At 46.0% G+C, this 27,536-nt stretch overlaps 3 protein-coding genes and 1 pseudogene across 6 annotated transcripts; all 4 read right to left on the bottom strand.

Annotated features, from left to right (window-relative positions):
* Positions 1-722: 722 nt before the first annotated feature.
* On the bottom strand, positions 723-7,337 carry tktb (transketolase b). Its single transcript, XM_030379072.1, has 14 exons — positions 7,078-7,337; positions 5,467-5,584; positions 5,266-5,379; positions 5,079-5,176; positions 4,644-4,835; positions 4,194-4,321; positions 3,887-4,083; positions 3,502-3,666; positions 2,849-3,005; positions 2,534-2,664; positions 2,356-2,439; positions 2,176-2,272; positions 1,801-1,920; positions 723-1,519 (listed from the first exon to the last, which is right to left on the bottom strand). Exons 1-14 carry the CDS (start codon positions 7,182-7,184, stop codon positions 1,347-1,349), a joined length of 1,881 nt encoding a protein of 626 aa, XP_030234932.1. The 5' UTR covers positions 7,185-7,337; the 3' UTR covers positions 723-1,346.
* Positions 7,338-8,103: 766 nt separating this feature from the next.
* On the bottom strand, positions 8,104-10,725 carry lrrc23 (leucine rich repeat containing 23). Of its 2 annotated transcripts, none has more exons than XM_030379474.1 (9): positions 10,585-10,725; positions 10,331-10,413; positions 10,133-10,236; positions 9,902-10,022; positions 9,650-9,791; positions 9,437-9,567; positions 9,196-9,332; positions 8,336-8,540; positions 8,104-8,254 (listed from the first exon to the last, which is right to left on the bottom strand). In XM_030379474.1, exons 1-9 carry the CDS (start codon positions 10,694-10,696, stop codon positions 8,207-8,209), a joined length of 1,083 nt encoding a protein of 360 aa, XP_030235334.1. In that variant the 5' UTR covers positions 10,697-10,725; the 3' UTR covers positions 8,104-8,206. The 2 variants fall into 2 exon arrangements, with proteins under 2 accessions (XP_030235334.1, XP_030235390.1); XM_030379530.1 differs by having other exon boundaries at positions 10,331-10,486; positions 10,585-10,690.
* A 158-nt stretch (positions 10,726-10,883) lies between these two features.
* On the bottom strand, positions 10,884-20,695 carry rbm10 (RNA binding motif protein 10). Of its 3 annotated transcripts, XM_030379281.1 has the most exons (19): positions 20,522-20,695; positions 20,321-20,390; positions 17,624-17,710; positions 17,461-17,521; positions 17,212-17,370; positions 16,698-16,858; positions 16,294-16,391; positions 15,922-16,009; positions 15,609-15,789; positions 15,399-15,517; positions 15,161-15,260; positions 14,980-15,071; positions 14,302-14,487; positions 13,412-13,609; positions 13,136-13,195; positions 12,635-12,829; positions 12,375-12,422; positions 12,140-12,201; positions 10,884-11,898 (listed from the first exon to the last, which is right to left on the bottom strand). In XM_030379281.1, the coding sequence occupies exons 3-19, from the start codon at positions 17,675-17,677 to the stop codon at positions 11,808-11,810; spliced, it is 1,953 nt and encodes a 650-aa protein (XP_030235141.1). In that variant the 5' UTR covers positions 17,678-17,710; positions 20,321-20,390; positions 20,522-20,695; the 3' UTR covers positions 10,884-11,807. The 3 variants fall into 3 exon arrangements, with proteins under 3 accessions (XP_030235141.1, XP_030235063.1, XP_030235220.1); XM_030379203.1 differs by lacking the exons at positions 20,321-20,390; positions 20,522-20,695 and adding an exon at positions 18,664-20,126; XM_030379360.1 differs by lacking the exons at positions 20,321-20,390; positions 20,522-20,695 and adding an exon at positions 18,048-18,195.
* A 537-nt stretch (positions 20,696-21,232) lies between these two features.
* LOC115560268 (rho-related GTP-binding protein RhoA-C-like) lies at positions 21,233-27,507 on the bottom strand (annotated as a pseudogene).
* Positions 27,508-27,536: the final 29 nt, after the last annotated feature.

Below are 27,536 nucleotides of genomic sequence, written 5' to 3' on the forward strand. Positions count from 1 at the left end.
AAAATAAATACTACACTAACACTAGCCAACACTCACTAAATCATACACTACAATGTCATATTTGCTCCCTTTCTGGGCTGGACCTCTTCTCTTGCTTAATGACCCATAATCACACACAAACAAAACGTTGCTGTTCTGCTAGCTCCTCCTGGTTTGGGTGCCGTCTTCCGGTGGCTCAGGTCAGGAAGTGCGACCTGAGGCTCAGGATCGGTAGCACCTACTGCAGACAGTGCGACCTGAGGCTCAGGTCAGGGTCAGTGGGACCTCCTGCAGTTCAAGTCAATTATGAGGCTAAATAAGGCAATATGTGAAGTGTGAATTGGTAGGTCTACAGACTGGGGGGGGGGGGGGGGGGGGGGGGGTGAGGTACTGGTAGAAACTATTAAGCCCAAACAAATTGACAAGGTGAGAACCAAAGGAAAGAGTGGACAAGAGTTTGTGTTCTGTAGTCATGAGATTCCTGCTTCCTCACTGGTAACCAAGTTGGAGGCAAACCGATCACTACTGGTCTCAACACCTGTTCAAGTTTCAGTGAGTCACCATGACATCGCGAAAGGCTGGCTCAGGCTACTGCATCCTTTCAGGTTTGGTGGACCTAGGTTCCAGAGAAAGACCAGAATGGCTTTCAGGCAGCACTTGACAAGCTCTGCTGCTGGTACAGCACCAGTTCTTTTTTTATACTCCAGATTAAATATCTAGTATTGCATTCAAAAACAACTGTGTGGATTTTCTCAAGTCTTTTTTTATTTCGGTACGCAGCACTGCAATCCAGATGACAGATCAAATTTTCACCACCATTAGTAACAGTTAAAGCAGTCAAGTACATACAGCCACACAAACAACCCATAGTACACAGTCGGTTCAACTCTGCAAGGACCACCAAGTGTTCAGCACTACACCAAATGGAATGAACAGCAAGCGAACAGTGGAATGCCGAGTGTATTGTCAAGTAGAGCAGAACCTGGACGGAACAAAAACATGTGAATATACAAACAAGTGCATGGAAAATAAGTAGACACCGCAAGCTGTAGGAAACCCAACAAAAACAGCAGTAAAATAGGTCATTTTAGGGTTGCGGTGGGTTACAGAATAAGAAAAGTTAACATGGCGCTTAGCTAGGGCACTACAAATTAAAACCTTTATTCCCTCCAGTCTTGAATTACTGAAATCCACAAAGGTTGGGTAGCAGATACTAGAAGTTACAGGCTGCACACGGTAGTCAATGCCACAAGTGGGCGCCAGAGTACTAGGTGAGGTCAAAAGGTTCTGCGGGAGATTTAGCTGCTGGGAGTCGGTGGATGAGGAATGCAGAAGTGCTGCGCGGAGAGCTCCTTCCTCCGCTTCCTCTAGTTGGCGTAGGTCTGGCGCACGGCCTGGGCGATGTGCTTGGCGCTGATCTTGAAGAGGTCCAGCAGCTCCTGGGGCTTCCCGCTGCGGGGCACACCGCTCACCGCCATGCGGGTCACCACCACGCCGGGTTCCTCCCCCACCGCCGACAGCACCGCCTCCCCGAGACCACCTGGGGAGGGAGGATGGGATAAGAGTGAGGGTGGCCAAAATGTAATACCAGTAGCTGGGAGGAACCCGAGCACTGTTCATACGATGGCGGTACAGTCAAGTGTACCAGGTGTCTCATAAATCAGACTTTGTAATAATATGCCACTAAAGTGTAATGTCAGACTCGCGCATATCTGGGAGGTGAAGTGTCTTTTTCTTAACAAACTACAATCGTGGTCGTGGAAATGATTTGATGGTACAGCCCTGCAGTCAATCTGAAGAACAAAAATAAATTGAGCGTACCCTCTTTGTAGTGGTCCTCCACGGTGATGATGCGTCCGCCTGTGGCCCTGGCGGCAGACAGGATGGTGGCAGCGTCCAGGGGCTTGATGGTGAATGGGTCTACCACTCGGATGTTCTTCCCTGGAGGAGAAGAGTAGGAACACCCGGCAGGTCAGAAAGGTCATTCAGTAACCCAGAGATCCAAGTTGAAATAAATTAAGGCTTTTATATTGTTTTTCTCTGTAAACCTTGTCATCGATTACTACTTTAAAAACAAGACTATCGTTTCAGGCCATGGTTATTTAAAACAAAGACCTGCATTAAGACAAGCGTGCGATCGAGTCGGCGTTAACTGCAGTGTTTCTGTACTGCCACTAGATGGCACCAGTCACTTACCCTCTTTAGCCAGGATGTCGGCAGCTTCCAGCGCCTCGTGCAGAGTCACACCAGCTCCAATCACCGTCACTTGATCATCGTCAGACTGGCGCACCACCTACAGAAAAACAAAGTCAAGTTTCCGTCAAATCGACATACACGGTCTATTCGTTATAACCATGTACAAAGTGTAGCACTTACCTTAGCCACGCCCACTTCAAACTTCTCATCTGGGGCGTAGATGACCTTTGATTCTGGTCTGCTAGTGCGAATGAAACAGATTCCCTGCAAGACAAAAGGCACGACACATGAGAACCTGGGCCGCTACGCTACACCCCCATCCGGTTAGAGATAGGCCGGCTGCCAGGGGAACACCCACCTTGGTGTTGGCCGCCAGCTCCACCGCCCTCTCTGCGGACACCGCGTCGCTGGGGTAGAAGACTGTGCACGTGGGGATGGCACGGAACATAGCCAGGTCCTCCAGGGCCATCTGAGAAGGCCCATCCTCACCTGGGGACAAGCCCAACCAAGGTCAGTGGACAGGGGGCTTTGACCAGACACCCGGGGACATGGGTCTTCATTTACAGTAAATAAGCCAAACCCTTCAATTATTTACATGTGCAGTTGTACGACGTCCCTCGGCTTGGCCCATTTCTAATGAGAGCTCTGGAAGTGCTGGTTGGCGGAAGCTTACCTATGGAGACCCCGCAGTGAGAGCCCACCAGGTTGACATTAGACTGGGAGATGGCACCCATGCGGATCTGGTCGTAAGCCCTGGAGAAGAAGGCTGAAAATGTGCTGGCAAACGCCACCGTGCGGTCTCTGGTGGCGCAGCCGATGGCTACACTGACCTGCAGGCAACAGCAGTAGTTTCAAAATCAAACTAACTATGTAAATCAACACTCAATGATTAAAACTGCCACCCTAATGCAGGTGAAAGTCAGCTCAAAAGAGGTGATCATTAAAGACAATGTATAATTCCTATATTGTATATGTTCCTAAAATGTATGCATGCCAAGTCACAAACACTAGTATGCAACATTGGATTTGGGGTACAACACAAATGGGCCGTTTAGACAAGGATAAGTAAACTAATTGGGATTATGAGGACAAGCAACAGATTAAGACAACCTGGAGCAGATTATGGTTGGTGTTTATAAAGAGGAACTACAAGAAGGACCCGAACTAGCATAAGGTTTTTCAGCAACTTGTCTTTTACCACGATGTCAATGCATGCGATTACAATATACAGGCAATGCATGCCATTATCTTTAAAGGAAGATACAGACAACATAATGGGCTTCAAGCTGAGCCGGTAGAATGACTCCTGCAGGGGGCTTGATTTACCAAGTTCTGCTCGGCGATGAAGCACTCGACGTAGCGCTCGGGGAAGGCCTTCTTGAAGGTCTCGGAGAAGGTGGAGTTCTTGGTGTCTCCGTCCATGGCCACCACCCTCTTGCTGGCCTCTCCCAGCTTGGCCAGCGCAACGCCGTACGCACGCCGGGTCGCAAACTGAGAACAGGAGGTAGACCAGAGGAAATATTAAGGGAAAAAAATAATAATTAAGTCGTCTACTCATTTGGTCTGCAGACGACCAAATGAGAAATTCTTGATACAAAAATGGTTGTTTTACTGATCATATTTTAAACACTCTTTTGTACAAAAGCACATTTTCAGCCATGCAGAGACAGAGTTAAATTCCGCCCGGCATGGAGGGGAGCCCATGGGGTACCTTGTCTCCCAGTTTGTATGCTGGGGGTTTGGGCAGGCGGATGGGAGAGAGGTCCGCCACCGCTGTGTCCTCCTTGGGCAGCTCGACGACCATCTTCTTGTTGGGCACCTGGATCTGGTTCTGCAGCTCCTTCAGGAGCTCGTCCACACGGTCCTTGGGGATGGGTTTCCCGTGCCAGTTCTCCAAGTCCTCGATGTCTGCACCCAGGGAAAGAGGAACGCGTGAGCCGGATTTTGCATACGAAGATAAGGAGGATATGCTTTAGGTGCCGCTAGAGCACGGTCCACTCCCTGTTCGTCCGGCCTACTTTTGAGTCCTTTGCCCTTGAAGGTCTTTGCCACGATGCAGGTGGGCTTGTCCTTGACCTGCTTGGCCTGCCAGAAAGCCTTGCACAGCTCCTCCACGTCATGGCCGTCCACAACGTACGTGTTCCACCTACACCGAGAGACATCACCATGGTTACTCATGTTACACCCAACAATAGTGGTTAATTCAGAACAATGCGACCAATTTTAGTTTGACTATATTTTTAATAAACCAGGTTGCCCTTAGCAAGATTTACAAGTTATAATTTCAGTGTCATTTGTTAGAAATGCCATAGCCATCTGTCTGAGAATTCTGTTTAGTTTATGAAAAATAATAATCAAGCCATTTTTCAAGCATCAACACAGAAGGTAAAACAATGACGAGAGATTCATAAGGAAGGTAAAAGGAGGAAGAGGAGATGGCGCCACTGCGTCAACCTGTTGAAACTCACCCAAAGGCTTCACAGCGCTTGCGGTAGACCTCCATGTCGTGCTGAAGGGGTGCAGGCTCACTCTGGCCCAGACGGTTAACGTCCAGCACAGCCACCAGGTTGTCCAGCTTGTAGATAGAGGCGAAGGACATGGCCTCCCACACAGAGCCCTCGGAGCACTCCCCGTCACCCATCATGCAGTACACACGGTAGCTACAGGGAAAAACAACATTAGGAACCAAATTATACCTTTTTCTTTTAATAGTGAAGAAATTCGCACCACAACCCAAAGTACTACCCATTGATCTTAGCCAATGCAGGTCATGAGCAGAAACAAGTAATTTCACTTAATTTCAAGTTCAAGGCAAAGGTCAAACGGTTCGGATTCACATGTAGATAAATACTTCAGCAAGATTCAGCACCATAAGAAATGTCCAGCTCTGAATAAAACCTCACCTAGACTTGTCAAAGTATTTCCCAGTGTAGGCCATCCCGCAGGCCGCCCCCAGGCCCTGGCCCAGGGAGCCAGTGGCCACGTCAACAAAGGCCAGTTTCTGGTGGACAAAGGAGCAGCAGTTCATAAAAATAATACAAATATATTGAAATCATGGAAACGGGGACGGGACATGGTTGAATGTCTCACAGGTGTAGGGTGCCCCTCCAGGTCACAGTCTATCTTGCGCAGGTTCAGCAGGTCTGCCTCCTTCACATAGTTGGCCTCTACCCAGGCGGCATACAGGATTGGTGCAGCGTGGCCCTAGGAATAGATTTCACTTGTTTAGAAAAAAGCACATGATTGCCATCCACCAAATAGTGATTGTGGACTTCATGTGAACGTGCCAACCTTTGACATGACAAAACGGTCGTTGCACTGGTTGCGGGGGTCAGCGGCTTTGTATCGCATGGAGTGAAAGAACATCACCGACATGAGCTCGGCTGCGCTGCAGCATGAGGTCGGATGGCTGGACAAAAAGGGGCAAAACACAAGTTAGCAGTTTACTCTCCCAAGAAGAGCTGCATTGTTAAAACACACCAACCCATGCTTTACTGGGAAAAAAAAAAATCCAGCTAATATTCCTTCATTGGCAACTAGTCTAGCAGGTACTGGCCAATAACAATTAGATTAAATAGGTGAATCCAGGTCGGCAAGACCAGTTTAACCAAATATAGTAAGCAATTTATACAAAATCTCTAGGCCTACATTAGAGTGGTTTGTTAAATTGTAAAATTATTAAATTGTCCTGCGCAACCCTTAACTGAACCATTATGCATACAAATGTCAACATGCTGTGGGACTGTGGCTATTCAATATTGAAATCAGACAGGTTTAGAAACATGCCTTGGTCCATAACAGTTTAACTTCCCTATGTGGGTTAATCTGAAAGGGGTCAATATTTCACACACTGTGGGGACACACGAGGTTATCTTATTCAAACATTGAGACATCGAGTGTCAAATTACATTCCAAAAACCATTCCACAATACTAGCAAGCGAGTGATATTTTACCCCACGTCCTTCCTGGGAAGACAACATCCTGCTGACGAACAACATTACGTCAATCTTAATGTTTTGGATGTCTTATTAACATGATATTGGAACTACACTATTGGACGATGTGCAACGCAGTCTACGCTGAAATAGTGCATCACACGTGTGTGAATGATCAAAGCAATGACAGAAATCAGTTCCTCAGACTTGAAACACCTTTAGGAAAGACAAGAGCAGACAGCACATTTCCTGGTGAGCCGGTATCAACTATAGGTTTGAACAGTCTATTTCCTTGTCCTTTGTGATGACTAAGGAAGTACAATAAAAAAAACTGGTTTTCCAGGTGGAGTTGTACAGTTTCATTTTGAGCATCATCCATGGTTTATCTTTACCACTAACATTGTTTAGGGTTAAAAATCCCCTGCCGCTATAACTTTAAATATCAACGTCAACAGTGTACCGCATGACCCTCTCGTGAGCATGTGACTCGAGTTAGGAAGAAGAACATTAGTGAAATACGACCATTTTATATCACGTTCCCTTTTAGTTTGCCACGTTTTAAAAATAATGACTACGTTCAAGTGTTTTTCATTACACCCAAAGTACAACCGCCATACTGAACACACCCACACAACGATAGGCGAGAGAAGCCTCAGCTCAATGACACCAGTTGATGATTTTTGATTTTTTGAATGCTCCGAAAAGTTACAAAGTAAGACGATGAAGATGAGGACCCATGTTCTGTTACTTTTATCAACCATTCATTGGATAGAGCCCGTGCATATGTTTATGAGCCGCACGTGCCTTTAATGGCCCACGCGAGTACAGCGAGCTCTGCCCCAGCGTGCTCGCCGACCGACCCCAAAGGCTACAGCACGTATAATGCAACACACTGTTCTGGTCTCTGACTTCTAGTATCTGCTAATGAACGTCCCTCATCATTGAGCCTAGTAAGGAAGGACTTACCCGGAGTTTGAAGCGCATGTCGCATTAATGGAGTGGATCCTCAGCTTGTTGGCGACGTCTTTCAGTCCCTGCAGAGTTTTCTCATCGGGTTTGTGGTAGCTAGCCATGGCTTTGCAATAGTCGATGATGATTATCAATTTATTTAATCGATTTGTTGTAACAACCGTGTTCCTGCACCACGCCGTAGACTAGACAGCCGCTGGTAGAGGTAGCGATGAGGAGGAGGACTTTTATGTCTTCCTCGGGAACCACTCCCACCTCGGTCAGTCATTGGTGGGATCGAAGCGTACCTCACGCGATCTTATGTGGCACAAGAAAGTACAAAATGTGAACCTTTTTGGATTACTTAACTTTATATACGATGTGCTCCCTAGAGATGATTGCACATCTATTATATATATCGTTTAAAACATCAAAATTATGCATCTAGATAACCCCATAAATGTGACTGTACCTACAGCTTTACTGTAGATGTATAAGTATACAGTAATTCATTCAAAGAATGGTTGTATTCATTGAGAAAAGTAGGGGCTGCAAAATACTCAAGTAAATACGATGCATTAACTCTTTGCGAGACAATTTGTAGCTAGAAAATCGACCTAGATTAAAAATTAACAGCGAGATAGCTGCCAGACGGGTCACTGTCCCTTTAAGGCGGTTGAGTTATTGGCTGGAAGGCAGCCAACAGGGAAATGCTGGTTGATTTTCGCCTTCTCATTCTTACTAAGGGATAATGGTAATACTCACTAGTACCTAAAGATTAAATATCAATTTTAAACACTTAGTCAGTGAAATATTCTTGAATGTTTTTGTAGCAACATGAAATGAAATATTTTATTAAACATACCAAAAAATGCATAATCGCAATTAATTTGGGACACCCTTTTTGCTGTATAAAGTGTGTGTGTGTGTGTGTGTGTGTGTGTGTGTGTGTGTGTGTGTGTGTGTGTGTGTGTGTGTGTGTGTGTGTGTGTGTGTGTGTGTGTGTGTGTGTGTGTGTGTGTGTGTGTGAGAGAGAGGGGGGGGGGGGGGGGTATGCACTTGGGTCTTCTTTCTTCTTTTCACATTTACCAACATATCCACAAACCGGTTCCATCATGGGAAGTTGACTAACACTTCCATGTAGCCATCACGAAGTGTCCTCCGTCTCAGGTATTTCTTCTTCCACCGCAAGTTCCTAAAGTGTTGAAAACAGAAGAGTCAAACAAACGCCACCAGTGGCCATTTCAGTAAAATCCACGAGGAATCGCTGGGTTACTTTGAGTCTCTCCTGTGCTTCCGCCCTCTCCTCTGATGAGACAAGCTCCTTGTCCAGCCGCTCCAGGTGCATCAGACAGGTCAGCACCGCAATGCGGTAGTCCCCGGACTCAGCCAGTGGATTATCCAAGATAACCACAGCTTGTAGTGTGCCAAGCAGAGGAACAAGACTCTGCAGGGCCTTCTGATTGGATATCAGATTACCCCTGGGAGAGACGTAGAGATATGGTCAAACATAATGTATGCGAAAAAAATGTGGATTGGAGAGATAAGGGAGAACTTTAAAACAATAGAAGATTTGGTGACATTGTGATTTGATACAGGGGGCCCGATAGTATAACAGTAAGGGGGTTCGATTCCCAGCCCAAAGGTACTTAACCCCCCACGTCTGCAGACTACCAATCTGCTGTTGATTACGTGTAGGCCGATCCAAATTCCCTGGAACTCACTTCGGATCATTTAAGCTACTGTAAGAGCATAATTTCATTGTAATTTGTTCGAAATGCCATAGCCATCCGTCAGCTATTGGTGGTTAAAATGCTTTGTGAGAATATCTGTTCTGGTTGACAGTCTGCCTGCCTCTGTACGAGGCATTTTAGATTTTACACTCCTCTGGCTCATTTCTGGCCAATCTGAGAATTGTATCTGTTGGTTCAGTGAATCTATCTTGCTTGTCATTCACAGGTGCCTGAACACTTCTGATTGACTGATAAATTAAGCGAGAGAAGGAGGGGGCCTTATTGGGGTATTTTTCCCTCTCTCTCAACACCAATCTTGCAGTGATAAGATCGCTATTTCAAAGTGTTTTGATGAATTGGGTTAGTTTGCTGTAAAGTCCGTCCTTTTGGGACACCCTCCTACCTGACATTGAGGTACTTCAGAGATGTCATCCTGGGGCTAATGCCTTCCAGGGTCTCCAGCTGGTTGTCTCGGAGGTGTAACGTGGTGAGAAGCTCCAGTCTCTCCAGACCCTCCAGGCGCTTTATGACGTTCTGGGCCTGAAGAAGAACACGAGAAAGACAGAGATCAGGTCTTAACAACTTCCTAACTTTGCACAGACATGTAATAATTAAGTAAGCCACTTCTGAATGGTTCATATTACCAGATAAAGTTTCCGAAGTTTTGGAAGATAGATGCCATCGGTCGTGTCCAAGCAGTTGCCCCTCAGCTCTAGGATCCCCAGGTTGGTCAGTTGACCATACTGTAGGCCGTGCACTCTCTGGATTTTGTTACCTAACACACATAATAAGGACATCGTATTGTTATATTTGATTTACCTGAAGGCATGGGAATGATGATTGATAGATAGACCAACCACTAAGATTGAGGTTCTCGAGGGCAGTTCCACCCAGGCCCGCCATATCCTCCAACTGGTTCCTAGCCAAGCTCAGCCATTGCAGGTAGGGAAACTGATCTAGAGGTAGCTTTTTTAAACTTGACACTGCATTATTATCAATCTAAAGAGATAGAGAAAAAAGTCGAATTTAATTACTCTTTTCAGAGCTTTTTTTTTGTAATGAGGGTTGACTGAATCATACAAATTGGACGCATCCCAGACAATACTTGCCTTCAACCAAAGCAGCTGGTTCAATGAAGTCAGGCAAGAAAGGTCAGTGAGGTGATTGTTGGACACATCCAGGAAACGCAGGTGTACATATTTGCGTAGGGCCTCTAGGTCTGATAGTTTCCTGTAGGACAGAGACCGACAGTGTGTATATATAGCGGGACTGCCTGGCTACAAAGAAAACCCATGCTCTGTGCTGAAGAGTCAGCATTTTATTAGAGTCCATTATCTTACTTGTCATTCAGGTCCAGTTTGACAAAAGCATGAGCTAGTCCGTTTCCTGTTCGGCACAGTAGTGAGAGGTAAGGCACAATGGTGTTGCGGGTCAAAGGGCCGACCTGATGATCAGACAAGGAGAACTTCGTCTGCTGAGATTACACGGCACTCCTTCACTCCCTTGATGACAATAGAGATACATAATAATGACTGCACCTTGACCTCAGGTTGCTCTGCCACTTCCTTTAGCTCTCCTTCGCCTTCAGACAGAGAATCGTCGTCCATCTCAGATGCTCTCCCTATTCTTAATAGGTTAGTTTTTTTATGATCTTATCTCGTTGTGGAAGAGTCCACACATTGACGATGACTTTCCTATTTGGTCCAAACATAAAGTCGTAGAATAGCAGATTCCGGTTAGACGACAATATGTGCATACTCATGTCGTTATTATAAACCCATTCATTACTTACCTAAGTGCTGGTATTTGCAGTTAATGTAGAACACGTTAAAGGATGACTGAACTAGCGAGCACCGTTCAATTAGCGGCTCTGGCTTCTGGGCCGCGTTTGTTGTCGTAACCATAGAAACGTTTAACGTTCATGTACACATAGGTGGACGAAAAGCTCGGAATCGGAGCCACTCATCAGCTACAATAAAGCAATTACCATTAACCTTATCGATTTAAATACAATTCAACAGAAAACAATTAACCGGAATTGGCTTCCGTGATTGTCAACCACTATAACATCAAATAAAAACAGACTTTAGAGGAATTCATATTTTTTTTACTTTCCTCCTGCAATCAAGCTGTAAAGTGGAAAATGTTATTACTCTTCTTTACATAGGATCTTGACAACATTTGTGTCCACAAATCTCAAATAAAAAATATCTTATTTCAGAAAGAAATATACACTGTGCATTCACAAATATTACAATATTATATTTACACGTCTCTAAATCCACACTATTGTGTGGTCATGTCCTATTCAAATGTGTCACGAGTGCTGGGGTGCAAAAGTGTTGATTTCCCATTTGTCATGTCAATTAAAATGCATATAATTATCTACTCGGAACAAATCTATTGTGCATAGAAATAAGAAGTATGATATTTTACAGTAAGTATCTAAAGTTAATCCTATGAGAGATTAAAAGAGCATAATTTAAGAAGTAAAAAGGTGCATTCTGTGCCATTACTCCCGTCAGCTTAGATCAACTGATCATTTCACAACAGTTTTAAGGCTGCTTCACACCAAAGCTCAAGGGCAGAGTGCAAGCTTTGAGGTGAGAACACCTGCTTTTAATCCACTCCCAAGTTAGCCAATGATCCCTCCCTCACTGCAGGTGGTGCTGAAGAGTATTGCGGCTCACGCCTACGCTTGGCCTCCATTTTGACACGTTTTATTTTTTTTATAAACTGATCAATTTAAATGGCCTAGACGGCGAGTCTACGCGGAATTAAATAATCCTCCATTGTGGAGAAAAGGGCTCAAAAAAGTTCAGCCTCCTCTTAAGCTTTGGTGTGCCACAGCCTTTGGAGTGGAAGAAACTCCCTACAAAACCCACAATTCATCTGGGATTCCATTTTCTTTTTGTGATCTCCTGGTGGTCCGTCTGTGATACAACGGGTCCACTCGGAGGGTTGTGCACAGGGCTTTGTCCCAGTTCCTGAGGTAGTGGCGTCGGAGGCGACGGCTCACTCCGTCTGCATGTTGCGCAGGAGAAGCCCCTTCTTCAAGCCCCCCTGCAGCATCCTAGCTCCCAGACTGGTGCCTGTGACCCCGTCACTGCATGGAGAGGAAATCAAAACACACGAGAGTAAAAAACGTTTCTGAGCAGGAAGTGAGCGACTGTTCCTGCCAGGGTGTCGGCATGTCCATCCTACGAGGTGCAACCAATGGTACAGAAAACAATCCCATTGCAACATTGAGCATAGAGACATACTGTATGTAAACCTGAGGCAACCAACTGACTCATGTGTGGGAACGTTGCCATTGTTTGTGTGTGTGAAGCGTCACTCAAGCTTACACAGGACTGAACTTCCTCCTCTTTGCGTCCGGAGGCTCAGGTCTATCTGCGATTCTCTGCCGCTTAAAACCGGAAAAACCGAGGAAAGGAGAAGATAAGATTGGATGCAGCAACACCTATTACAAGATCGCTGTTCCTGTTTCCCGTAACCGCACAAAGACAACAGTGAAAGAAATGCTTTACAAACACGACTAGTGAAACACAACATTCCAACTCCCCGAACCTTCAGACCCACCTCTTTCCCTGCAGCATCCTGTTGAGTCTTTCTCTTTTCCAGGTTTTGCTGTTGGGGCAACCAAAACATAACGACGGTCAGGGTCCGTCGAATCATAAAAAATAAAAACCTCTTCACATGGTCCAAGTAAAATCCTGGATGGGATTGTGGTACTTAAAAAATAAATAAAGAATCCAATCAATCCCTGTAGTTACATTAAACCATAAATAAGCAGAGCAGAGCGGACCTATTTTGGTGTGTTGGTGCCGTGTGACCCTCACCTTGTGGAGCTCAGAGAGCTGCTGATGCCTGATGAGGGCCTCCTTACTGGGGAACTGCCTCCGGCACAAGAGACAGGCCAGCTTGGACCAGTCCGTCATCCTGCCGTCCTTCTCCTCTTTCTCTCCCCCCTCTTCATCGCTGTCCGTCTCCCCACTGTAGGCTGGGACCAGACCCTGCAGAGGTGGGGGGGAAAGCTAGAAAGAAAGAAAATGGTGGAAACAACAATAAACATAAAATGGTCAACGATCAGAGGTAATGACAAAGTGACAGTATTAAATGACTGCTAAATGTTTAACACAAACCCTCATATCTGTTACCCCTCCCCGAACTGGCATTCACCCCCTAAGAGTCAGTCTATTGTCATGGTGACCTGCTCAGACGGATTCTACCATATGCCAACAGGTCCAAACAGTCTGTCAGCCGTGATGAATCCAAGTGTCTATAAGTGTCTGTGTGTGGTAGCACACACACACACACACACACGCACACGCACACCTTACCTCTGCAGTGTGTCTGGTGATCTGGTCAAGGAATATTTGAGGCCTTTCAGACAGTGCCCCCTACAGGTCAGACAGAACTCATGGTCAATTGGAATGTTTGGAAGCAATGTTTTGGTAAAATATAATACAGATGGTACCACACTAGTAAAAAAAAAAATATATATATCTATACTCCTTGAACATTGAAGTGTGTCTGGACTACTATGTGAAGCTTTGAGTGAGAGTATGGCGCTTTCACAGACACACAAACACACGCACACACACACACACACATACCTTTTTCTCAAGAACCGCGTAGCCGGCGTCAGCGCTCGCGGCCTCTCTGCGTTCGTCCAGGCGGGCGTGGCCGGGGGGGCGGGGGAAGGTGGCGGCCAGCGCGGCGGAGCTGACCGTTGGAGATGCGGAGGACACAGAGCGAACGTTCTCCTTCTGTCGGTTCAGGCTCTTGGCCCAGCGCTCCATGTCTTTGGCGATCTATCAGCAGAAACACCCAATGAGTCGACAACGTAACCCTCAGCCCCCTGGGGTAAGAGTCACTGGGAGACTGATGATCATGATCACGTGCATGCATCGGAGAAAGTGTTTCCCTACAGGGGCCGGGAAAAAGCTGATTGAACCCGTTTATAGTATGGACCTATACCGATAGTCAATACTGGCCATGCTTATGTTTGGAATATGAATCGGATTTGCAACGCACCCAGTTCCCCCTAACTCATTGAGTTCGGAAGTGCAATACCGAAACTTGGGTCTTAAATGTTTTTCATTTTTAAAACACTGATTACATTTCTGGCAGTGGTTACAAAAGATTGAGAAGAGATTTCCACGAGGCCTACAGTGAGGAATGTGAAGTCAGTTATCAACAACATGCACCATACACCTCGCTCCATTCATACGTGATTGCCAAATACACGTCCAAAAATTCTCACAAATTGCTTGACCGTATGATCTTTCCACCCTGGCAAGTAAGAAGAAAAAATTCCAAATATCAAGTAGTGGACCCTGAAAAAAAAAGTTCATCATGCTGTTCATGACCTTCATGACCTTTACAAAAATAAAACAACATAAAAAAAATCCTGAGGGTTAACACCCACTTACTGCCTGGGACAATAAATACACAACTGCCTTCATTCCCATTTTAGCGTGACCCAAGAGTAAACCCGGCAAACCTGTTGAGCGGTTTTGTTCTTAGGCTTGTCCTTCCTCTCCTTGCCTCCAGGGGGAGTGAGCGAGTCAGAGGGCCCAGAGCTGTCGCCTGGTGCAGCGGTCTCCTCGCCGTCCGTATGCGCGGGCACGTACGTGTGTTTCTCTCCGTCCCAGTACATATACTGCTGGCTGTGGGAGTTGTAGTAGTACTGGGAAGCACGAAGGGAACACACAACTGGAAATTCAGTTATACTATAACTGTTCATTAGTATTTGGCAGATACTTTTACCCAAAGAAAGGTACATGTTCAGATACATGTCAGTAAAAAGGTACAATATGCAAGATCTGCTCCTCACCCCTCCCTCTCCCCATTTTCTCAAAACCCCGCCCACAAAAAAAAAAAGATTAACCTTCGGCTAATCTGGGTTAAACAGATTAACCCTGCAGCCATCAATTTAGCCTTTACCTGACATAATGAGTTTGAGCGCATTCAAACAAAAATAAATTTGCATATTGTACCGCTAACGAACAGGTAGGATTCAAACCCTTGAGGCATCCCTTTGTTATAACAGACAGGCTAGGGATGTTGGGGATCAAACCCAGCACCATTCGGCTGGGGGTTCGATCCTCCATGTCCACAGACGACGTGGATGTCGTCCACCAATGCAACTCAAAAGACGCGTTTGGCTCGGGGGATTCACCTGGGAGTTAGGGTCGTAGTAGAGGCCGGTCAGCGGGTCGTAGTAGTAGCCTGAGCTCTCGTCATACTGGTACGTAGACACATCCGGCACGGCTGCAAGAAGGAGGCACAGGAGAAGAACTCACGCACTAGAAACGAAGGGAAGGAAACACGAGCAGCAAAGGAACCGCTGGCATGCGTACGGTATTGGGGGAGCTCATGCTCAGTGCCGGGGGTGGCAGGGGGGCCGGGGGTTGCTGGCTGGGGCTTTCCCACGATCTCCACCTGCTGAGCAACCGAGGCCTGGGAATAACATCAAGGAGATAAAACCACCATCAGCACCACTTCACCAGGTCACACACGCTCCGAGACGCCCCCTCTAGCAGCAACAGGTACTGGGTGTGGTGCGGTTTGGTGTAGCGAGCGACGTAGGGGCCGTACCTTGCTGGCCTGAGCTTTGTCTGCCATGGAGAGGAGGGGAGGCTGGGTATGAACAAGAGGCTTCTGCATTGTCTCCCGGGTCGACGGCATAGCATCACAAGAGATCACTGCAGACATCACTGTGAGACACAGGCGCACAAAGATCTTTGTGAAAAACAACTCTTTGAAAAATCATTGAATGATGGGGCTTTATAAAATGATGATTCCAACCTGGTGCTGCTCCTCTGGTATAGGCCCCCATCAAACCGGCTCCAGCCGTTACCAAGGCCGGCCCTGGGGTCACAGTGCCATCGCCATAGTCCTGTCCATCCAGGTTGTAAGCCACTGCTGCCCCCTGCTGGTACAATGCTGAATCAACACCCTGGCCTCCACCCGATCCATTCTGAGCAGTCTAGTAAAGGAATGAAGAGATAAAAGGAAGAAGGGGAGATAGTTTCAAATAGAAAAGTTGACCATGTATACCTCGACGTGTATATGAATGCATTTCCTTCTTATATACTACTAAGTGCTTCATAGAGGTTACCTGGGTGACAGCCCATTGGGCCGCAGCTATGGCAGTGCTGGCCACCGTAGCAGCACTCACTCTGCTGCCGTCAGTCAGAAACACGTCCCTGGAGGAAGACGAGAAGTACAACAACCCCGAAAAGACTCAGTGTCAATGAGTTACGACACTTTCATGAAATTGTTGTTGTTGATGTTGTTCTTCGATATGATTACATTTTGACATATTGAAAATACCCATTTCCAAAACTAACCCATTCAACGCTTTATCCCTGCAAATCATTCATTATTCACGTTTCTATGGCCGAATGCGTTTGCCCCTTCCCTTTCCCAATGCACCGTGAACTATTGCCCGTTACAGCGTTGCTTTTCTCACTTTGAGGCCAATCCTTACCGTTTGGAGCCCTTGGCAAACTCCACAGAGATGGCTTTCCCATCGATGGCGAGTGCCGGCTGGAGCGCCTGCAAGATCTGGAGGAGCTGAGACGCCTCCTGAATCCAGGGGACATAAGGATCACATGGTTAGAACCGCCGTACCGTGTCAGCTGGACAATCCAGACATCGATCCAGGACTCATTGATCATGCACTCTTGAGCTGATCAACTCGGTTTGAGAATCAAATATGCCGACTATCCATGATGCAGAAAATAACTTGCAAGCACAGAAAACCCCCCCGCAGCTTGAGCTTCTCAGATTCAAGCCTATCATCTTTCTGTTTGCAGAAACCGGCTTGTCTGGCGCTGGTAATTTTTGCAGTGAGTCACTCCATTAGATGTGACCAAAGGGGAATGCACTCACGACTATGGTGGAGAGCTGCAGGAAGGCGAAGCCGCGGTTGAGGTGGGTGTGCTTGTCTTTGATGAGGCGTACGTTGGAGGGCGAGAGGGTGGCGAAGGGGGCCAGTGCCGACAGGATGGCCTCCACCGACGTGTGCGGGCCCAAATTCCTCAAGATGAGAGCTGATTTTGAATTTTTTGGAAGAAAATAATCAACATTAATTCACCTTGTATAGGGCTTGTAGATCACAACCTCACATCATAATGCACCATTTTGGGAGAATAGGAGCCTGGAATGTGAGGTTATTGTTTAGTAATTTACAATGAAATTATTTTTCATTGTGTGGAGGCATTGTTTGAAATTGTTCTCTCTTGCAAATGTGGCAAAAAACAGCTCATTAGCCTTTAGGATCTTTCTCTACTACAACTCTTCTCAATATGATGGAGAATTGCCACCAAAAAAATCCCATGATTCATTCTGATGTACGCGAGTGTCTATGTAGGAAGTGCTGTTGACAACTGAGAGGAGAACTCACTGTCGTTGGCTACGTCGGCGTGCTGCTGCGGGGTGTGCGTGGTGCTCACGGCAGGACCGGTGGAATGGTAGGGTGCCGGCAGGGGCAGCAGGCCCTGGGACCCCTCTTTGAGTCCCAAGGTCAGATCCCTCTGCAGCAGGGGCAGCTTTAGCTCTGCCTCTGAGACAACACACACACATAGAGGAGGCCGTTTGCAAACACTGTATACTTACATTGAGACATTAGGGTCATCACGGGTGCAACACCTACCAGATTTGGGCACGCTGCATTTGAAGCACTTCTCTCTCCTCTTGAAGTTCTGCACACCACACTGTTGGAATGGTAATGGACTGGTTCAGTGTGGTAAACACCATCGGTGTTTACCCCAAAAATGGGTCGTCATGAAAATGGTTAACACACTAACACACACAACCTTGTTGCAGAGCCAGTCCTCATTGGCCCGTGGTTTTGGGTCACTGTAGTGCATAGCCACCCTCTGTCCAAGAATCAACAGCACCCTCTGAAAGGAAAGAAAAGAGAGGGTGGGGCGAGGGAGGCAGAGAATGATTATCAACAATAATTAGGCCAAACATGCGAGAGGCCTCATCTCACAAGAGATGAGAGATGAAAGAAGAGGGAGAGGGAGAGAAAGAGAATAGGACGGAAATAGAGCACCACAGAATTGCAACCTTCAGCTTTAGGGAAACTGGGACGGCCTGAGTTGGTGTATGTGTGCGGCTTGCTGGCCCTGTTTAGCATGGATAGAAAATGTCCTTTTTCAAGGCTGTCAAGTTCAGCTGCAACGTCCCACCCCCCTTTGCACCAGCCTCACCCCTCTGAGCCACACACGTACTTACAGATGCAGTGGCTGATCATCTGGGGTGGACAACAGGAAGTTAAGACACTGGCTTACTGTGTAATGCAAGCTTAGATTCCTCTGTTTTGAGAGAGAGAGAGAGAGAGAGAGAGAGAGAGAGAGAGAGAGAGAGAGAGAGAGAGAGAGAGAGAGAGAGAGAGAGAGAGAGAGAGAGAGAGAGAGAGAGAGAGAGAGAGAGAGAGAGAGAGAGAGAGAGAGAGAGAGAGAGAGAGAGAGAGAGAGAGAGAGAGAGAGAGAGAGAGAGAGAGAGAGACTCAATTTTCGAGAGCCATCAATTTAAGAAGGGTATAGAGAGAGCGAAAGGAGCCGGCAGGTCCCATTGTATAACCTCTGCCATTAGATCCCACACAGACATCAGCATGATATAACATAAGCGTGCCTCTATTCAACACTTTTCAATTTAGGTATAAATCAAAACCACTTGCCCAAGAAATATGAAACCCCCAACCTACCTCTGTCGCAACAATGTTCCACCCAGTTTGGCTGTGTCATACTTGGGTTTTTTCGATTATTTGCATATGATGGAGCAAGATGTGAGCTCCATGAATGTGTATGCACGTGTATGTATGTATGCGTGTCTGTGTGGGGAGAGTGACCTGATTGGTCTCCATCCAGCGGCTGGCCTCCTGTATGAGATTAAACTCGACGAAGGCGAATCCTCGGCTCTGACCTGGACACCGCCCAGCGCCATGGCAACCGAACAACAACAACATAACAACAACGCAGTGAGGGGTTAGTGCTTCATGTACAGAGAGAGAGACCCTGTATCGGCACTGATATCATTGCAATTTAGCTTCCTCAACCCCCTTGAAATAACACACAGCAGCATGTGTTTCACCAAGGGCGGGAGGTTGCAACGTAGGAAGTCTTTCAACAGGGACTGGTAAAGGGATGGAGAAAGAGAGATGGAGAGAGAGAGATAAAGAGAGAGCGAGAGAGAGAGAGAAGATAGAGAGAGATCTACCCACTCATTTTCGATGCCATTACAACGCGTCCCAGAAACAAGCCCAAGCGCGCACGCGCACGCACACACACACACACACACACACACACACACACACACACACACACACACACACACACACACACACACACACACACACACACACCTCTTATGAGTACTTGAAGATGTGGACCAAACACACACCCACAGCTCTACAATTCTAGCGTCACAACGGTGCTTTCGGACATAATGGGTGCACAGGTTTGTTTGAAACACCCATCCTACTCCTACAATTTTATGGGCCGGATGCAGCTATGTCCAATGGTCTTTCTCTTATGTAATTTGGCTGCAATTTGTTTTACATGAATAAAAATAGAAAACCCAATACAAAATCAAGGAAGCGAAATGTATTAACAGTGCAATATGAGCATACTAAAAAAATATTGGTTTCCCATAATGGAACTAGACAGGAAGGTGTTACCCAAAACCAGTAGTGCAGCTGGGATTGTTGGAGTTTGTTCTGAAGAAAACTTTGAAATGAAAAGAAGCCTCAGCTGTAATATGGATAATGGCAGACATTAAGGAGCTCAGACAGTCGTATCCTAGCCAGCAGAGGTAGTGGACACGCAAAGCCGCAGTCATGCAAACCAAAAAACATTCTAACACAAAAAAACAAACAAACAGTAAACACACTCTGCTTCAGCTGGCATACTCTCTATTGACAAAGTTAGTCTGTGAATGTAGCTCATCTAACATCAGACATTTGTTTTGTCAAAGAAGAAGAAGAGGAGGCGGGAGCGTGGAAGGGCGTGGAGAGAATGAGAAGAGTGGAAATAGAGTGGACATAGAGTGCCACGGAGGGGAGACCCCCAGGCCGCGAGCGACACAACTGGATACGTTTGAGTGGGTATCTCCTCTGCCGTCTGCATGGGTGTTTTGTTGTGGTCAATGTGTGCTCGTCGCAAGGTTACAACAAAAGGCTGAGAGTTGAGGCAGAATTGAGCGCAGAGGCCAGAGGTACGCATATTGACACATATGCTTTCTTTTCTCTGAGGAACCGCCCCCTCCCACCATCACAGTATTTGGGAAGACAGTACAAGGGGAGGTGTGAGTGTGAGGGGGGGGGGGGGGGGGGTAAAAGAAGAAGGAACAAAATGGTTGAGATCAAGCAGAGAGGACACAGAAGTAGCAAAAGAGCTTTAGCTATGAAAGGGATGGTCGTGAAGGGTGAGTGATTAAGTATTGAGAAAATAGGTAATACAATTAAAAGAAAATGGTTGGCAAAATGACGGCAATTGACAAATTCTCACCTGAAGACTTGTTCCTCATGAGGCGGACCTCCCTGGGCTGGATTCCCTGCTCCAGCAGCTGAGCACGGATCTTAAAGAGGACACAGAGCGTTAAAAAACATTTAAAAGGCCACACCTGGATCTATGCTTCTCCAGGAGGGAACCGATGGAGACAAAGCCCAAGAATATTCATGAACAAGAGACCGTTGCCTGCAAACACACCTCATTGGCCGTGGCGTTGGGTGGCAACATGCGCAACATGATGATGTTGCTGGGCCTCTGGTTCTGGTCCAAATCTGCCCTGTAGTCCTGGTCCCGCTGGTCAAACTCCTCAAAGGACAGGTCCAGGATGCCACCGCCCCCCCCAGCACCTTCCTCTGACCCCGCTGGGAAGCTCTGCACACAAACAGACCGACGGGTGCGCACCGCCTCAGAGATATGGTACAGTGAAACACAACACGTTGCATGGTGGAACATAGCTAACAGCTTAACATGTCGCGATGCATGCTCAGTCCGTCTAGCTTACCATTCTGTTCATGTCCTCCTCTTGCCTTACAGCTGCATTGTATTCCGGTTCCTCCTGCGGGGCCCCGACGTCCCGGCCCCAGTTGCTGTCTCCATGCCCCGGGTGAGCGGGTGCACTGTCGTTATGGAAACCTCTGGCGCCCTGGCCCTGGCCCTGGCCCTGGCCCTGGCCCCGGGCCTGATCCTGTGGGCCGGTCCGGAACGGCTCCTCCCTGAGGCCTGGTCCGTCCTCGTCCCTCTGGAGCCTGGGGAAGGCGGGTTCAGCCGGGGGAGCCGTGGCGCGCGACGGGCACGGGCCTGCCGCCTCGCGTCCGACCTCGCCTCTTTGAGCAAAACCCGGGTGGTCCTGGAGACGACCTGGAGGGAAGTCACAGACGACGCCAGGTTGATCCTCTCGGCGATATTGTCTGTTGCCCTTGTCTCTGATGTCATAGCCTCCTCCGGCTTCCTCTTCCTCTTGGCCATAGCCTCGGTAGTCCATGTCTCGAAAGTTGTGATCATTGGAGGAGTTGCCATAGCGACCCATTCGGTCACCACGCCCACCCCTTCAGGGAAAAACAAATAGTTTATTTGAAAAATGTAAACCATATGTAGATGGATTTGGTTGGAACAGCAGGTATGGACGGCGTACCTTCTTTCATAGTCCATACTTGGCCACTGAGTTTGTATGATTGTCCTCCTTCCCCTTTTGTGGCAGCTTTAAAACTAAGGAAATGCATTTTATTTATCTGAATACCAAGCCCCAGCTCGTATCTACTACACACTATAGAATGCACATTTTAAAAGGGACGCGTAGGATGGGACATGGGAACAAATTGTGAAAAGTCTCTAAAATGCATGCTTCAGACCCAAAAACAGAACAATTTAAATACCTGGTACCATAAATGTAATCGTGCATTGTCACGATGCATTTGGCTAATGCATAACGTGTTAGTAGTGCATAATGTAAGATCAGCTGTATCCAACTTGCGCACACATTTCACCTGCAACTCTGCAGCATCAGCCCTGACACCTCAACAGTACACTCGTATTGTTCACTAGGCTATATGGCAATGACACGTATATACGGTAGTTGATGTCAATGTTAGCCCTTTAATTAAACCGTTATAACTCAAAATACACAAAACCATATCAGAGAAGTATTCAAGCAATGACGTCTGGCGGTCATCACTTCTGGATGGCGAGCTGCTGTTAGAACGCTAACTAGTTAGCAATAGCTTCTGCCTTGTCAAGTTGTGAAGATATCAACTGTTTACGTCATGATAAAAAGGTAATAAGGACAAATCCTTACCAATGCCACTCGATCTGCACTATATCCTAGACTGTCATGTAGGTCAACCTCGAACAGAACTTATTTTCCACAGAATCCAACAGAATAAAATGGCTACAGAAAGTCTGGCTTGTAGCCGGGGGGCAGAGGCGGGACCGACTGGGAAGGCTGCCTTTCCCCGCTTACCTGATTGGCGCTGTAAACGCCAGTGCACTTTCACACCGTCCTGATTGGACAGCTACGAAGGTGTTTACAATGTGCATTACATTTTGCTCGATAAAAACTGGCATGCACAATTTTTTGGGGACATACATTTATAACATAATCCTCCACAATTAGCTGTAAACTTTAAAGAAACAGATGCAAAACAGTAAACCCTATTCCCAGCTTTTATACGGAAAAAAAAACCTCCATATATTTGACGATATCACAGTACAAAAAAAACCCAGAAGATTTCTCTCCCCCCCCCCCCCCCTAAAATCCTTTCACCTCAAACTTGACCTTCAATTTTGAATGAACAATGCTCTGGTTACAATTTTCATTCAACTGGCATAAGATGATCATAACAGCAGGATTAAAGAAAACTATTAAAATATACTAGGCAAAGAACAACCATGAAATGGATAATACAATAATATACAAATTAATAAAAGGGGAGTCAAGTGAAAGGCAATCTGGAAATAAATGTCAGACGCATGTCAGAACAAGGCCTTATACGACATACAGTACATAAAGGACACTGTAATATGTCAACTTCAGGTATCTGAAAGCAAATCTTTCTCATCAACTACACCACTCAAATGATTGTGCCTCAAGTGATGATACAATGTCTTCCAGTAAGCATGTGAAAGCTTCCATGTCACTGAGGAGCTGTTTTGATTGGATTACCCGTTTGAACCATCAGACCTGGCCATTGGGGGTAACTTTGGCATGGGGACAAGGGGTTGAATGATTTGAAAAAGGCCTTTACCTACATTACATAAACACAGAGAAAGTACAAATATTCACATATTCACTGCATGCAGACCTGTAATGGAGTGCAAACGACACACGGACACACGGACATACACACGCATACGGAAAAGGTCCATCACGATGAGCAATGTGACATGGGTTACATCTCATACAATCGGGTTTTCAGGCATACCCCTTGCAAAGCGCCTGAGTAAGAAGATGAGCCGGAAAGAGGACTAGCCAATGACAGGGGAGGAAGCTTTCACAAAAGGTGAAGCATGGACAATAATGACTAAATCCCCAACAATAAGGGTTATCCCACTTTCACTAACCGCTGCTTTCAAGGCACTACATGTAGGCGATACAATGTAAGATCCACCTATATACACAGTTTACACACATATATATATATATTTAATAGATATATATATACAAATATATATATATATATTTTATATCTTTATATCTTTATTCTGAAGTATCTGTTGTTACGTCCTGTACTGTTTTCCTCCTGTGTGTCCCCCTCTGTTAAGCCTGGCGTGGACCTGCACTCCTGATTGTTTCCCATCGTCCCCCGCCACCTGCCCTACACAAAACTCGATCCTTGGGGGTTTGTTAGGTGCAAGCAATATGGCACCGTAATACCGGTGTTGACACGAGCGTATTACTCGGTATGAAAATGTCCACACCGCGGCAACGCTACTGGATATTTAGAAATAAGGCATCCCCTGTATTTTTCTCTGCCCTCCCCAGTATCCAACCCTACCCTATAAACTCAACGGACGCTGCCCTCTGTGCTCGCCCAAGAGCCCTATTCTTTCTTGCCCCTCCTCAGTGAGCCTATAACAGAAGGCAGTTGGATTTATTTCCCCGCTTTTTGGCCTGTAGTGCTGCCCGGATGGCCATCTCGAAGACCTCTCTCACTGATGCGGGTGGCCATGTCCTTACCCTCTTCAAATTGCACAGGTTCCTGGCAACACGGGGAAAAGACCGTACAAAGGGTTAGCTGAAGGTGTGAAGGGTTGGGTATTTAAACACGTTTGACCTCTTCGCTGTTTACTATTGAGTCTTTAAGCAGACACATGTATCCAAAGTAACTTTCTGTCAATATACAGTCCCTCCAGAAAAACGTGATTATGCGATCGCATAATTCAACGCATAATCAGCCAAAGTCTGCATATCCATGCGGGGCCCGCATTTTTTCAAATATGCTGCAATTTCACCGCATAAAATGCTGATTTCCAATCAAAATATGTGGGGTGTGCATGATTTCATAATCCCCGCATTTTCTTTGCAGAAAAGTCACAAATATCTTAGCAGAAAGTTGAAAAATGTGACGACTTGAACGTCATCGAAAAGCTGCATTTTTCGTAAGTTCCCGCAAGTTCCGGCAATTTGTGCAAGTTCCCGCAATTTCATCGCATAAAATTGCATAAATATGCTGTATATTTCATTGCATTTTTTAAGAAAACGTGCCGCATAATGAAGGATTTTTGGCCGCAACAATCACAAAAAAACGCTGCATTCTTCTGGAGGGACTGAATATAGATCCACGTAATATTGAGCAGGTAGGGGTATAATTGGCTCAAGGAAGACTAGACTATGGACACTGGGGAATGAACCCACTACATTATCCTTTAAATCGTTTTGGCATATTTGCTCTCTGGAATTATATTTAATGGGAAACTATTGCTACATATTGTTTGTTTAGCACTAGTGGGTGCGACACACACACACACACACACACACACACACACACACACACACACACACACACACACACACACACACACACACACACACACACACACACACACACACACACACACACACACACACACACACACCTGTTTCATTTTGGCGAGCTCTCGTCTGGTGTGTTCATCGCTGCGGAGGTCTTTCTTGTTGCCCACCAAGATAATGGGGACATTTGGACAGAAGTGTTTCACTTCAGGAGTCCATTTTTCAGGAATATTATCTGGAACAAAGATGAATACATGTAAAAAATGACATAATAATTAGAGATTTTACATTTATGAGTTAAATATTTGGGGGATAGATCATAATACCAGAAATTATTGATATGCATGACTTCATCTCGGATTTCGGTTTTTGTCTAATAAGAATATGATTATGTAACAAGGGAACCATGCCCCAAACATCTACAAATGTTAAATATTACCATATTCGTTAATTTTTTAAAGAAAACATTTAACATCAGTTTAACTAATAATGCTTTCCCTACCTAAACTGTCGGGGCTGTCAACAGAGAAACACATTAGGATGACATCAGTGTCTGGGTAGGCGAGGGGCCTCAGTCTGTCGTAGTCCCCTTGACCGGCTGTATCCCATACTTGCAGCTCCACCTGGGGTGACCTAAAGAGAAGGGGTAAGGAGAGAGGAGAATAAAAGGAGGAATAAGATGTATCTCCATCTCATTGCTCCAATGTACCATGTTACAGTTGACCTGATTCACAAATATCTGATTATTTAGACCTTCCCAAAATCCAACCATCCACCTTTTCCAAAACAAACTTCAAGGTAGCCAAAAAAACGACAAGACCTAGTTAAATGTTGCACGATCTGCCATGATTTGCCATTACCGAGAGAAGGTTAGATGTGAATTGTAGCACAATACAGTTATAGGTCTATGGCTCATACACGCACCCAAAGTTGTTTCCTCTGCCAAATCAAATCTGTCTTCAATAACTGTTATTTAATACCTTCATTAAGGGCTAGGCTTCGCGGACACCAATGGTATATCGCGACTGTGTGTGTGGAAGGTGAAGCTCCGTCTGAACAGCGGTTAAGCTTCTCGGACACTGCAAGTCTCGAAGTTCTTCTAGTGTTCGAATTCTAGCTGAAACAGTGAGTTTCCCACAGCTGCCTCTAGGCCAGGCGCCGTAATGAATAATGAATGAAAGCGTTTGACTGATTAAAAGTTGAAATACATGTGAATGATGCGTTTCAGCGTACTATAGAAAAAACCGAACCAACCCGCACCCTCCGGTGGAAATGCGCCAAATCTATCACTTTCATCAATAAGACATGTTGCATTTTCAGTTTTATAACTGATTGTCTTATTTTGTTTACAAGTTACGGAGCCTGGAGGTGATGCGTGGTACTTATTGTTTACATCTTAGATTACACAGTTGAGGCTGTTGCAGCTAGCTCAGGGGAGAGACTGTATGACAGTAGGTGGTACAACCTGAGACATGCACAATAAAAAAGAATAGCCTTCTGCATTTTTGTTTTTTCTTTACCCTTCATTGTACCAAACTCGTACCGAACCGTGATGTCTGAACCGAGGTATGAACCGAACCGTGACTTCAGTGTACCGTTACATCCCTACTTGGGATAGGATATTGTTGTCATATCGCCCATCGCTAAATCAGCCTATAAATCTAGAACTAATATCGAGTTTATTTGGTCAATCAAACAATCATTAAATAACAATAACAAATACTTTTTTACCCGTTTCCCATCCACCTCAATGTGTGTCACAAAGTTCCCAAACACTGTTGGGACGTAGACCTCTAGAGACTGGCCCCCGAAGGCTATGACCAGACAGGTCTTTCCGTAGGCTCCGTCCCCTACAATCACCAACTTCATCCTGATGGCTGCTATCTGAAATTAATTGCTGAACATGAACACTTATAATAAGCAGAAGCATTTACAACGTAGTGGTGTTGCTATAACATTCGTTACTTGCCTAGTTTTCTTTTGGAATAACTTTACAGACAGTCGTACTGTGTTAGTTTATGGGGAATAAGAAATGATCAGGATCGTATTGTGTTTTACTGCCTAGCGGTACTAGGGGAGAAGAAGATATGATTCTGAAACAACTAATCTTTGGACTGGGGGGACATCTAGAGAGAGACCATAGACTACTCTGAGCTGGGTTCTGGTTCTTGGTGTTTAACATGGAAAACCCTAGGCTGGGTTCTGGGTGTTTTAACACGGAAAAATTCGCGCTAGGTTCTAGGTGTTTGAAACTGAACACTCAGGGCTGGGTTCTGGTTCTAGTTCTGGGTGTTATAACACGGAACCCTCAGGGCTGGGTTCTGGTTCTTGGTGTTTTAACAATGAATGCCCCAGACTGGCTTCTGGTTCTTGGTGTATAACACCGAACAACCCGGATTGGGTTCTGGTTCTGGATGTTTAACACGGAACACCCCGGGCTGGGTTCTGGTTCTGTCCCGGGCCTGTCAAACCAACTAGCGTCAGCTAGCATCGAAGCTAATCGTGTTTTGTGTTGTTTTAGTGACGAGTATCTAATGTATGGTTCTTTCAATGCTACTAAAGACAATTGTACAACCCGTTGTCCATCCGAATTTCATAAAGGAACTGACGCTAGTTTTAAAGAACTAAATAGTTACGACTAAGTATGTAATATTACAGTTTGAAGTTGCTGTGTCCGCCTTTCTCCTCTTCCTGACCGACGAGAAGCTCCGCCCACTACACACTACGCATGCGCGCCGTAGGCAT

Source organism: Gadus morhua, chromosome 1 (assembly GCF_902167405.1).
Source record: "Gadus morhua chromosome 1, gadMor3.0, whole genome shotgun sequence".
NCBI classification, from domain to species: domain Eukaryota; kingdom Metazoa; phylum Chordata; class Actinopteri; order Gadiformes; family Gadidae; genus Gadus; species Gadus morhua.